This window comes from Nothobranchius furzeri, chromosome 2 (genome assembly GCF_043380555.1).
Source record: "Nothobranchius furzeri strain GRZ-AD chromosome 2, NfurGRZ-RIMD1, whole genome shotgun sequence".
NCBI lineage: Eukaryota > Metazoa > Chordata > Actinopteri > Cyprinodontiformes > Nothobranchiidae > Nothobranchius > Nothobranchius furzeri.
In genome coordinates, this window is record NC_091742.1 from 81,607,007 (window position 1) to 81,620,216 (window position 13,210).

The 13,210-nt window shown below is 42.6% G+C and overlaps 1 protein-coding gene across 1 annotated transcript in view; it reads right to left on the bottom strand.

Annotated features, from left to right (window-relative positions):
- The window catches only part of znf219 (zinc finger protein 219), a 31,309-nt gene that overhangs the window by 7,675 nt on the left and 10,424 nt on the right, over positions 1-13,210 (bottom strand). Inside the window, exons 2-4 of the mRNA XM_015946304.3 lie at positions 4,437-4,521; positions 1,999-4,279; positions 1,675-1,821 (exon numbers count right to left, since the gene is read on the bottom strand). Coding sequence (XP_015801790.3) covers positions 1,675-1,821; positions 1,999-4,276 — 2,425 coding nt within the window. The 5' untranslated portion in view covers positions 4,277-4,279; positions 4,437-4,521. The remainder of the gene's footprint in view (positions 1-1,674; positions 1,822-1,998; positions 4,280-4,436; positions 4,522-13,210) is intronic.

Sequence of the window (13,210 nt, forward strand, 5' to 3'; positions counted from 1 at the left end):
GCAAAACAAATTATTTTGAAAGGTTTTTACAATAAGGTCCACAGACATTTATATATTCTTAAATTAGAAAGAAAATTTAAATATGTTTTAGGTTGATTAAATAATCCTCATTTCTGCTTGTAAAAACACCAACTGACATCATATTTTTGCTTTTGCTTATCTTATTACGTTATTTTTTGTTTATTACATGTACGGTGTTAAACACAGAGTTATTTTTCCAACAGACAGAAAGATTTATTGTGACCGGAAAATATTATTATTATTATTATTATTATTATTATTATTATTATTATTATTATTATTATCTAGAAACCCCATTTATGTTGCTGACTATACTGGTTGTGCAATATTGTCATTTTCTAAAAGTAATTCTTGAAAATGTCATTTATTTCTAATACCATTATTTTATCCCACACTAAAGTATCTTTACTATACATGATACATAGCTTTTCATCCTTAGAACTATTAAACAATAAAAATGCAAACCAAAGGGTTTCTTTGCATTGCCATTTCTAAATATCTATCAATTAGTGTTTGTATCCAAATTTTGAATTAAGAAAATTAAATCAAAGTCCAAAAAGAAATCCAAATTTATAAAAATAACACACACACTCTTAATAGAATAGAGTAGTTGAGTGGCTAGCGCGCTAGACTGCTGATATATTAGATTTATTTGTTGGTGTGTCACAGCTGCTGTAGTTATGCAATTTAAAGGAAGATGGCAGCATTGCATTACAGATAAAATCCCACAGCTGAGAAAAACCCAGGTGTTAAATTTCAACAACAAAATGTGTATCATATGTAACAAGTGTAAAGGATCCTGTTCACAGCATAGAAACAAATATAAAATAGATATTAATCATTGGATGATCGGTGTGTTTTGCTGTTGGAACAAAAAGCAAGGGTAATATTTGCTTGAAAAGTTAATGATCGATGATACTTTTACTTTTACATGTGGCTTTCATGAAAAATAGCAAAAAACAAGATGGAAAGAAATTTATAGTGAAGTAAAATATAATAAGATAAAAGTGCAATTTGTATTTGGATATGAGCTGGATACCAGCCTGTGTATAATCCTATAAAATAGAAACAAACATTTTTATTCTGTCCAAATAAATTTAATCATTTATATTAAAAGATGAAAAGAAATGAATGTAGAAAATTCTGTTTAAACAGTAATTAAACTAGTCACCAATCATATTTAATATCTTTCAATACACTCAAACTTTTACTAAAAGACTAATTCACTCAAATCTCTAGTATGTCTGAATACAAAATCCCAAACTTTGTAGTTTTTAGCTTTATCTGCTGGAAATGTCTTTATTGGGTATAGTAATTTTGGGAAAACTGGCATTGTTTGAGTAGTTTTGGACCTTGATTTTAGGTATATATCAGTAACAGTAGTGAGCTACTTTCTAGTTTTATATCTCCAGAGTGTTTTTTTTCCATTGTTACTATAAACTCCAGGTCAACGCTTAAGCAGGTAGTGCTCCAGTGGAGCTGCTCAGTTTCCTGCAGTAGACAGCTGATTAGTGCTGGCCTTCTCTCTGGAGTAAATGTGAGAAAATAAAGCGGTAGTTCTGCTTAAGTGACTAAGCTCAATGAAACCTTTCCAGGGATTTCTAAGGGTTGAAAAAAAGCCGGTGTGGCTTGTTAAACTCAGCAGTGGCTCACCTGTGTGAACTCTCAGGTGCACTTTGAGATGGTGCGAAGAGCGGAAAGCTTTGCCACAGTAGGGGCAGTCTTTTATCCCTCTGCCACGCACTCGCTCCCTGGTGGGAACTGAGGGCAAGGAGGAGACTGCCGTGAAGCCATTTTCACCTGAAATTGGAAGGAAAAAGGGGAGAGAAAATGTAAACCTAACAGTTGGTGTGGCCCAAGTGGTGGGACCCAAGAGATCTTCTAAACAAAACAGCAAAGCAATAGTAAGTTTCAGGAATCAGCAACATTAGATGTGCACAGGAAAACAAAACCAAAAAGGCAACAAGAAAAGTATACCTTTAAAGTTTGACATGGCAGTATGAAAGCCTGTGACTGCTCCTGCTTGCTGAGATCCACCACTGTTTGGTTTGGATTCCTGTCTCGCGTCTCGCATTTGCGGGGATCCACCATGATGAAGTTCTGGTCTCGCTTCACTTCCACCTCGTCGTCCCAGCCCCATTGCCCTACGACTACCAGTCCCCTCCTCTTCGCTGCTGCCTCCTTTCTGTGACCTCTGAGCATGAACGCGAGCATGCACCACCACCTGTTGTAGGCTGCGGAACAGCTTGCCACAGTCTGGGCATTCCCAAGGCCCTCCTGTCTCCCCTCTTGGGTCCAGGGTTGACCGATAGGCCCTGACTTGGTCTGCCTCAGCAATCACCGAACTTCGATTTTGGGATCGTTGACCTTGCTGATGACCTCGCTGCTGGGGCCTCTGCTGTTGCTGCTGGGCAACTGCCAAACTTCGAGCAACCAACTGCCACCAAGTTGACTGGTCCCCTCCTTCTGAAATGGTTGCTGTACTTTCATCTCCTCTTATGGTTACTCCTCCACTAACTTGGTCTCCTCCTCCTGAGTTGCCAACACCACCACTATTTCCCATCTCTGCCACCTGAGCCACTGCTTGAAGTCTCTCCATGCAACTGGCACCACTGCCATCACTGGGTAAGCCAAGATATCCCAGAATGGCTGACTTGCTTAAGCTCATATCAACTCTGCCTCCAGTTTCTCTATCAGATATTTTCTGTCTACCTCTGACTTGTTCTCCTCGCTGAGCCAGAAGGAGGCTTGAATAGAGACTGTTGAACGACTGACTGCTAGCAGAGCTTTTGGAATGCTCGTCACCACCTGCCAGTACTCCAGGGCTTCCCAAGCCAGCCTTCAGGCCAAGCTTGTTGAGATGAACTTTCATGTGGTTTTTGAGAAACCAAGGCTCCTTGAAACCACGGCCACAAACCTGGCACTTATGGTCCAAAGAGTCCTTGTGCTTTCGCATGTGTCCTTTCAGGAACCAAGACTGGGTAAATCTCTGGCCACACGTATCACAACGAAACGCTGGCAGTGCGGGGGATGCAGCTGATGGCATCTGAGTGTTACTTGGGGTTGGGGCTGGTGTGTGTGCTGGGGTGGGAACTGGTGTGTCAGTGATGGTCCTGCAATTGAAGGCTGTTGTCAACGCAGGTGCCTCGGGTGAAGGGTGGCACTCTTGCAAGTGACTTGCCAGACTCTCTTCTTGGCTTGCAGAGAAAGGACAAAGAGTGCATTTATAAGGATTGTGGAGAATGCTAACATGACGTGCCAATTCTGAAGCTGTGCGAAACTTTCCCTTGCAGGCATGGCAGCGAAATGTAGGTGCAGTGGAAACAGCCGCCCCCTCACCAGTGGTAGAGTATGGAGAGGTAACAGACACTGGGTCCTCAGTGAGTGGAGGGGTCAAAGGCGTGCTGTCATCCAGTGAAAAGTTTGGGTTCTGGACTGTCTTTAGATCCTCATTTAGACCTTTATCATCATTAACATCCTCTTCTTCTGTGAGGTGCTGGATGAGAGTTCTTGGCAGTAAACGCTTATTAGGATGACTTCTGTGATTCGGGATTAAGTCATTGTGGTTTGGCTGATGCTTGAGGTGCTGTTTCAAGGGAGATGAGGGTGCTCTAGATCGGTATAGGGTAGAAGCTCTGCGATCTCTGTCCAGACTGTGAGCTCGAGCATGAAGAGACAAAATGCTTTGGAATCGGAATCTCTTCCCACAGACATGGCAGGGAAACTTTAGGGCAGGCCCAGATGAGGCTCCTCCAGGTCCTGGTATGGCCCTGGTGACAGTTTCCCTTTGGAAAAGCTGGAGGTCTAGCTCATCGCTGCAGTTTCGATTCTGCCCAGAAGAAAGGGCCATCTCCAGGGCACCATACCCAAGAAATGGAGCTGAAGGTGTGTCTGGAGGGGAGGAATCAAAACCAGGGCTGCACCCAGCTTCTTGACCACCTCCTACCGGGAACAATGCCACTGCTGGGGTCGGGGAAGAAGGGATTCCATCCAGCTCTTCTTCACAGTCTTCTTCATCAACATCAAGGCAATTGTTATTACTGTCCTCTTGAAGGGGAGGGCAGGGAGAGAGGGAGAAATATGGCGTAGTGTCAGGGCTCTGTGGGTAAAGCTTTGGGCTGTTAATAGGCAGGACAACGGGGCTGTGGGGTAGAGGAGAGGAGGCTTGGGGACTGTGGTCCAGAGATGGGAGCGTTGGGGGAGACTGGGGCTGCTCACAAGAAAGAGACAGCACACACTCTGGTGGAGAATCCATTGTCTATCACAAAGGAAAGGGAAGAGAGGGACAGTGAACATGTTACAGTTAAAGGTAAATGGTGAAATATGTATGACTTGCCATACAAACCCCAATTAATGAGCAGTTTTTACAGTAAAACTAAATATACTCCAAAGTTTTAGAGGAAGAAGGGATTTACCAGCAGTGTGTGGGAAGTTATGCCATTCTTTAGTGTCTCGGTTGAGGGGGGGGAATCTTCTGATGCAGCCTTCTCCTATAATTTCCTGGGGATAGAAATAAGCGCATGTCAAAAGTCAGACCAAACACCGATATCTCAATACCAGCACATTTACATCCACCTCGTAAGACCTTAGATTTTGTTTGTGGTGTATTTTTTATTTCATTTAGCTATCTGGGATGGGTAGGACTTAAACAAATAAACATAAAATCAATAATTTAATGTGTTAGTCATAGCTTTTACTCACTTTAAATTGAAGTCAGGTTTCTGAGAATAATAAAAGCTCTTAATTTGATCAAAACAGAATTCTGAGGACTCGAGGTTTCCAGAGGTTTAATAATAATAATAATAAATTATTATAATAACGATATATAAGATGTCTGGCCAGATGAAAAAGAAAACATACACATGATCCCTTTAATGAGGCAATTACCTAAGTACATGCTGTAGGTAAATTGGTGGTATTATGAATGTAGGAGCCAATGCTTTTGAAAAACTGCACAGAGAACTGGAGGCGGCAGAATTTTTACTAAACAAGATTAAAGGCAATTTGCACTTAAACACTTTGAACGTGCTCCATCTAACAAAACCATGACATTCACACTCATCGCAGCACCGTTTTGCATGTATGTACATAAAAGAAGCTCTTCATCTGATCTTCATTTACTCCTCAGCCTGCGTGGGCATAGGCGCGTGTGTGTGTGTGTGCCTGAATGTGTAACAGGTGTGCACCTGTTCTGCCTCCTACATGTGTTCACCGTACACTCTAGCATACTGGTAGCACATATGGGATGATTATCCGGAGTGTGGCTGTGCGTCGGTGTGTATCTGTGTGTGTGTGTGTGTGTGTGTGTATGTGTGTTTAGAAGTTAAGGGCACCACCACGGGACACAGACTGTCCTAAACAGGATGGGTGCGCAACGTTTTGACTTCCCCACACACCCTTCCTGTATACACATACAGTAGCAGCTTAAATACGGACACACACACTGGTTTATGTCATACACACATTTAAACTCAACCCTGTTTGTTAGGTCTGCTGCTTGGGTGTGGTTGCATTCACCCGTACTTTGCTTACTCATGACTGCTTTTTTATTGGTTGATTTACTAATGTAAGCATATTTTACTATTGTGTCGGCTGCACTGCAACCCTCACCCCGGCTAACACCGTCAGCTAAAATGTACAGTGTGATATACAGCATATTGAATGCACAAGTATTTTGGCAGACACACTCTCACACACCCAAATATTTGGAGTCTGCAGCTGTTTGACAGGATTTATGCACATTCAGACCATTTTTTCTTCTTCTTTTTACCAATCGTTCGGTGAAGTTAGGGAGCAGCGACGGCTTGCACAACAAAACAAAAGGTCATTAGTTACTGTGGCAAAACAATAGGACATCTGTGTTTGCAGGTGTGTCATCGTGTGTGTGTGTGTGTGTGTGTGTGTGTGTGTGTGTGTGTGTGTGTGTGTGTGTTTATTTGATCCGTTGGATGGGTGTCTACTCTGTGTGTGTCACTGAGGCTGGATGACAAAGAGATTCTCATGTAGCCAGTTGACATTTTAGCTCAGCTTATGACTCGCAGGGATATCACACCATATCAATCACACACACAGCTCCTTTCCTTAATCCACCATTATTGTTCTTTCTCTCCCCATCTTCCCTTCCCTTCTGTCTGTCTTTCTTTCTCTCCCTGATTCATACTTCTCCCATCCCCCTCTCATTCTCCCGCACCCCTCCCATCGTCCATTATTCACTAATTTTCTTTCATTCGCTCCCTTTCTCTCTCTCTCTCCCTCTCTTTTTTTCTCTCCTGCAGTGTTGCCAGTTGGCCCAGTGCCAGGGAATGCTGATATCAGCTGGTAGATTGGGCCCTGCCAACATGGCGAAGAGCAAAAAAATGAAAAAAGGAGGCAGACAGAGAAAGGAAGAGACAGACGGAGAGAAATATACAACGCTGTTACAAACTGGGCAGCATCAGAAAAAGCATTGTCAGGGAGCGTGTGAATGAAAATGATTTAATTTGATTGCCAACGTGACGGTAAAGAGGGGGAAAGGATGTTAAAGACATGCTTGAAGAGATGATGGCTGAGAAATCAGAGCCTTAATAATGTATAAAAAGAAGAGTAGATTAAAAACCATTTGAGTGGTGCAGAAAGAGACAAAAAGGAAAGAAAAAAGCATAAGATTGGCTATCTAAATGTATCTGCAGCAGTTTCAAGTCTGATGGCATTAACATATGAATATGAGCATCACAATGCATTGTTCCAGCGTGACGGTGGCTGTCGCCAACCACCAGCCCTGTCATGCCAATAAAGAAAATTTGGATAGATGGAGAGAGGCTGATAAGGTGCAGCAAGGGATGCAGGGAGGGAGGAGGTGGAGGAGGAGGAAGGGGAGGGCTGAGAGACAGAAATCAGATTGGAATCAGGTGGAGCGGAGGCAGATACAACAAATGTGCAAATGAACCAAAGAACGTTCCGAAGAACCGGTGAACGAACACACCTCCGGACACGGTCAAGACGAGCGTTTGTTCACATGACTGTAATAGATGCGAGTGGCGCTCTGATACCATAGATACTAGTTGTAGAGAAAATGCAGGTTTTTATAGTTTTCACCCACAGATTTCTTCTGTTTTTGATGTGATGTCATGCTTGAATGTCAAAATTCAATATCAGACAATGACAAGCTGAGTAAATACAAGAAGCTATTTTCATATGATGGATTATTAAAGAAGAAGGTGTTTGAACTATGAGTCCTATGTGAAAACGTACCAGACACACAGGCCTGAGTACTTCCAGAGCTGTAGAAGGAAGATATGATTTCAATAAGCCGTGTCTGATAGTTTGGCTAAAAGGTCTCAAAACGTAACACATTATTTTCCGCTCAAATGAAATAAATAAAGAAGGTAAAGGTCAGAGGTCACAATTGAATAATGGGGTGGGCATTCCCATGAGTGTTCTAAGGCCAGAAAGTAACACAAAAGCCCGTCTTACTATTGACTTAATTTCAGAACAAGAACATTGTGCTAACAGGTGGTGATGTGATGGTTTGAGGCTGCCTTGTTGATGGAACAATGAATCCTAATTTCTAGCACAATATCCTGAAGGAAAATGTCTGACCTTTGACCGTAAGCAGGCCATTTTTTGCCCTCTGTGTGGCTGAAAGAAAACAATCTGGTAAGAAGAGCAAACCAGAATTCCTCCACGGTTATGTCAGAGACTCATTACCAGTCATCACAAATGCATGATTGCAGTTGTTGCCATCAAGAAAATTCAAAATTGGTCATTACAATTCAAGGACGGTTACTTTTTCACACAGGACCAGGGGCGGCGTTAGGCCCGGCTACTTGGGCTGAAGCCCCGGATGTTTCATAGAAAGCCCCGGATCTAAATCGTGGAAGTAACATGCAGTACCAAAGCCCAACAGAGAGGGAGCAGCTGGCAGTAGTTTGTATACAGCCTGCCTGAGCCTCCACCACTGAAGAAGAAGCCCTTCAGCAGCCGGCTTCTTCTACAGTCTCTGCCTGAAACGCATGTGTGAAGATGGACATAAGGACCTTTTTTAGACAAAAAGTACGGCGACAGAACCCCAGCTTTGATGATACTGGTGTTGACTCAGGTTTGTGAGTCTTATTTGAAAATATTTGTTGTGCTGCTGGTTTGCCTAAAGTTAGCTTACTATCAGGTAAAGTTGATGGAGAAAGAAAGGGAATATTTACTATCATCTCACACTAAACACTAACAGGAACAATACTCTGCCCTGAAAATGCTTAATATGTAGCTTCAGATTAAAAATTATGTGGTACAAGACATATATATATATATATATATGATGTTGACTAGTGCGTGTCACGTGTGTGTGTGTGCGTGTGTGTGTGTGTGCGTGTGTGTGTGTGTGCGTGTGTTAAGCCCCGGATGTTCTTCAGTCCTTAATCCGCCCCTGCACAGAACGGGTTGGTTTGGACAGCGTTTTGCCCTCCATAGATGAAATCCTCGTTTGAAAACTGCTTACGAATTTACTCAGATTACCTTTGTCTCAAATTAAAATTTGTTTGCTGATCTGAAACATTTAAAGTTTGATAACAAAAAAAACCAAACATGATACCTGAAAAGGAGCAAATACTTTTCACACGAGTGCATGATCAATTTAAATAAGTGTAACAATTAAAACTCGTCTAACCACGTTTACCTGGACTTAAGCAGATTTATCTGCCTCTGAAGTTTGCAGCTTTTGTGTGGGAGTGTAATGACACAGGGCAATGACAGCTTAAAAGCATGATGCAGGTGGTTTCAAGCACCACTGCCATGTTATCATTACAGTAATTGAGGCGTATTTTTGTGGGCAACGAAGTAACTGATGACCTCCCCCAACAGCATCACCGCCACAAGGAAAAAAGGGCATCTGTATTGTTTAAACACTGTTAGCCTGCCCTTAGCTGTGTGCGTGAAGACGATTCTGCTGAGTCACACAGTACATTCCTGCTAAAAAGTTGCTAAAGGAGAAGGAGTGAAATATGTTCAGACAAGTTTATTTTTGGCAGGGTTTAATGTCGTTGTCTAAATACCTAAAGTAGTATAGTGCAGCCAGTTAGTGCTGGTTTGTACATGTCTACGCGTCGTAAATGTAAATATCAGACAGTGAGCAGCTTCATCTTCTGCGGCTTTAACTCTGTGTGTGTGTGTGTGTGCGTGTGCGCGTGTGCGTGTGCGTGTGTGTGTGGGCCGAAGTGCAACATCAGCTCAGGTTTCTGTGAATGTGCCACAGTGAGAAAGCTTTCTACAGGGGTCAGTCAGAAGGTACTATGTAAAGACAAAAGAGGTATAGCTAAGTTTTTTGTGTCACTTAGCACCAAATAAAAATGTGGTGTGATGCCACATAAAGCTGGGCAATACATCGATAATGTATCGTTATCAGAATTTCAGAGTCTTATCGAGATAATTTTTCCCATGTCAATAAATTTGATGACAAAAAAATGAAAAAATGTGTGAAAGTTGGCTAAGTTCATGTCCCTTTAAGAAGCTGTACCACCTTGAGGCACGTAAAAATGTGATTTAACGTAATACACGTGACAGCCCCATCTAGTGGACAACTTTTGTTTCTGCGCATACCTGTAGTTATCGTCCATTTATCGTTATCGAGGTGAAATCCTCAATATATCATGATATTGATTTTAGGCCATATTGCCCTGGCCTAACGCCACATTTTCATCACGTCACTGAAGCGAATTATGCAGGTCGCAGGGTTAACACATTTTTATGTCTCCTGTCCTTCTGCAACAATGCCTATAAAAAAGGCACTTTGTGCTGCCTCAAGACATGCTTAAAAATGTGTGTCCTGTCACCTAAATGCTTTCCATACTTCTGTCTGGGGTGGCTGTTGCTGAAGGTGCTCAGTGTGCAGAGTGCCTGCTGGATATTTAGCTTATTTTTCTTAAGCCTGATTCGTTGGTGCCTCCCTGGCCACTTGGTGTACACAGCGCATTGTGTGCTATGTGTGTGGGCGGAGCATCGGTGCTGACCAGCTCTACTGAGGAGACTCCAAGGTGTTCACTGGGGTTTCTGTTTTTAGATCTGGCCTTGAAGATATAATCCTGGGTCAACCATGGGGTCTCTGATGAGCAGGACACAATCAAAACACCTCCCCCAGGCTGGTTCCCAGGAAGCATCAAATACTACCTCAGCCCCTATTCTATCGCTAAATATCTAAACGCAACACAAATGTTATCAATAAATATTTAAAACAAAACATGGAATATTACATCAGATGTTGAAATATTACCATAAATGCTGCTAGTTTCAAACTAAAGGTTTAGACTGCCGTAAAATGGAACTGAAAACACTTGTTGAGCAGATGCAATTATTAGAGTTAGGAGAAGTACCGGATGGCCGGCATTTGGCATTACAATGTTTGCTTTTGATTTAGAGTTTAAATTAATTACCGGTGCTCCTGAGTGGGTTCTCCTTGCATATGGGGAGCCTAAGTCTCCTCCCTTTTCAGTGGGCTCATAAGTCCCCGGAAGAACGAAAAAAAGGAATGCAAGTTAACGGGGCTAAAAACGTTATTTGCTAATGCACTTTGCCTTACGCGCCCTGGATCGCACATATTTTGTACTACAATTTAAATGAAAACTAATGATGGGTGTTTCGATTACGCCAGTCATGTACTTTGAGATTTATCAGCTTGTAAATGTTTGTACTTAGCATGACTACAAACTAGAAATCGGTACGTCGCATATGTGACGTCACCACATAATCTCCTCTCCCCTAGCGCAGCTGCTTCTTACCACGTGGCCAGATTTGTGGTGGTTCTTTCCTCCTGTGGAAAGTTTTCTGAACTTACAGCCCTTTTCCCTCAGTTTTCTCCGTGTCTCGTTCGATGACGTCACTTCCGAGAAGCGCATTTGTAGTCCTGGACTTATTTGATGCAAAACATATAATAGCATTTCCCCTTGTTAGAAAATAAGAGTGTTCTTGATATCAAAATGTGTCTTTAAAATTCACGAACATCATATGTGAAATCCATGGTACATAAAAAGCGGAAATAGTGTTGTTAGCCCCATTGACTTGCACTCATTTTTTCGGTCTTCCGGGGACCCATGGTCCGGAAGTAGATGGGCGTGACTTAGGCTCCCTATTCATAAATAATCCAAAAATAATTAATAAAAAGAATCGGACATGTTGTTCTAGAGCCACATATTTAGTCTTGGTCCACCCTACTTATTATTACGTTTCAACATTTAGACGTGACTTTACATAATTAGCGTTGTTTCGATAAACATTTATGTATTGGAAGCTAAACGTGCTAAATCCTGGTTAATTTTTGAATTGAGTTTGGATTTCTTTGGCAGCCAACTTCTCTACACATTTTTTTAAAGATTGTCTTTATGAGATTATGTTGTTTTAACATCAGTAGTGTTAAAAATGATGTCACGAGTTTTTTTCTTGAGCAAGGTTAAAAGTGCCGAGTCATAAAGGTTGTGCCTTTCCTTCCTAGAGAGCATCTATGGGAATGCTCCAGCTGTACTGCTTGATTTGATTTCCTAAGAGAGAGAGAGAGAGAGAGAGTTCCTGGTTAGACGTCTTCTGGAAAAGACGGACCTCGAGAGAACAGAAATAAAGTTAAAAAGTAAGAACAGTGGCTGAGAGAGAGGAAGTGACGGTGTTGGCTCTGTGTGAGGTACAGCGGGATATGTCTGTGAGGTTGTTTTTTTTTTTAACAGTCACGTGCCGAACTTCCCTACAGATGGTATTCATTTCCTTTACTTCACCTTTCCCTGAACCCCAACACTTCACTCCAACATTGCCTGGCTCATGCCCTCCCTCTTTGTTTCACACCGATAAGGATGGAAGTCTCCCACGCCTTCAAAAGCTGAATATACCTTCTTTTTTATGCACCAAAGAGCAAGTACTTGATAAATGGTACAAAACTGGAATGTGGATGACCTTGTGTAGAGACTTTTATAAAGAACTTAATAAAAACTCCTAAAACACGAAGACAGTGTGTTCTTGCCTCTTTTGCTTTTTTTCTCAAGGCCAGCTAAGTGAAGTTATGTGAGAAAATGAGCCTGCATAACACCTTTTTAACCCTTTAGCTACTCTGCCTTCTCAAGCTTTTTCTTCTCCTCCTCCTTAATGAATTCCTCCTCTGGCGGAGAACGCCAGTTGACACTAGCAGTGAGTTCTGGGAGTGTCGCGCCAGAGCCAGATCTGAGTGAGCGAATCTGAACATTGGAAACATCAGAGCATCTCAGCTGAGCAGCGAGAGCCTGTTTCAGAGACACGCAGGCCAACATCCGTCTAAACCGGCGAGTGGAAGTGCCGACTGACTTGTCTGATTTGGGATTACAAGTCTGAAGTCTTTGGAGAAGAGCTGGAACTAGAACGCAAATAACTTGCTGTGTTCTTTCTGAAAGGCTTATCAGAAGATCCCCTGCTGGGGTTGAGAGAAGAGAAGCAAAGCATCTAACAGGTGAAACAAACACCTACCTGATGATTCCTCTTCCCTAATCACAGATCCAAACCTGTCCCAGCAACTGTCAATCACACCGAGCACATTCTGGGACACAGATTCTTCCCTCCCATCACCCTCGCCGCCTCCTTCTGAGAGTCCTTGAGCAACAAAAGCTCCCGGCATGCCGACCCTACGCTGTGACCTCCTTATGGAATTTGTGTATCACAAATACCAGAAGCGAGCATGACGAGGAGCTCTTTGATGGGTTAAGCAAAAGACAGAAACTCTAAAGAAGTAATGGACTGATTCTCGGTTGACTCTGGGGAAATCTGCAGACCATGTAATCTCCTTCTAGGTGACACTTTGCTTGAAGCACTTGTGGGGCCATGATTACGTTAAGGGTTTTCTCTGGGTCCCTCTCCCCACGCAAAAACATTCCTGTTAGGTGGATTAATAATCTATAAGAGTGACTATTGGCTCATGTGTTTCCCTGGTGACCTGGTGTACTCCATCTCTCAACCAATGACCTCTGGAGATGGGCCCTAGCTCCCCACAACCCCAAAGGGGATCAAGTGGGGAAAATAAACAAATGGACGAGTTTATGGTTTGGTGTAACAAACGTTCTTTGCAATTGAGATGTGCGAGTGAGGGAGATGAAACCTTTACAGAACCACCACACGGTACCACACAACCTGCATTTGGTAACCAGTACTCTAAATCAACGGTTTCCAGACTTTTCAGCTTCAGACCCACAAAATAGCAATTTTCTAGACATGCAAC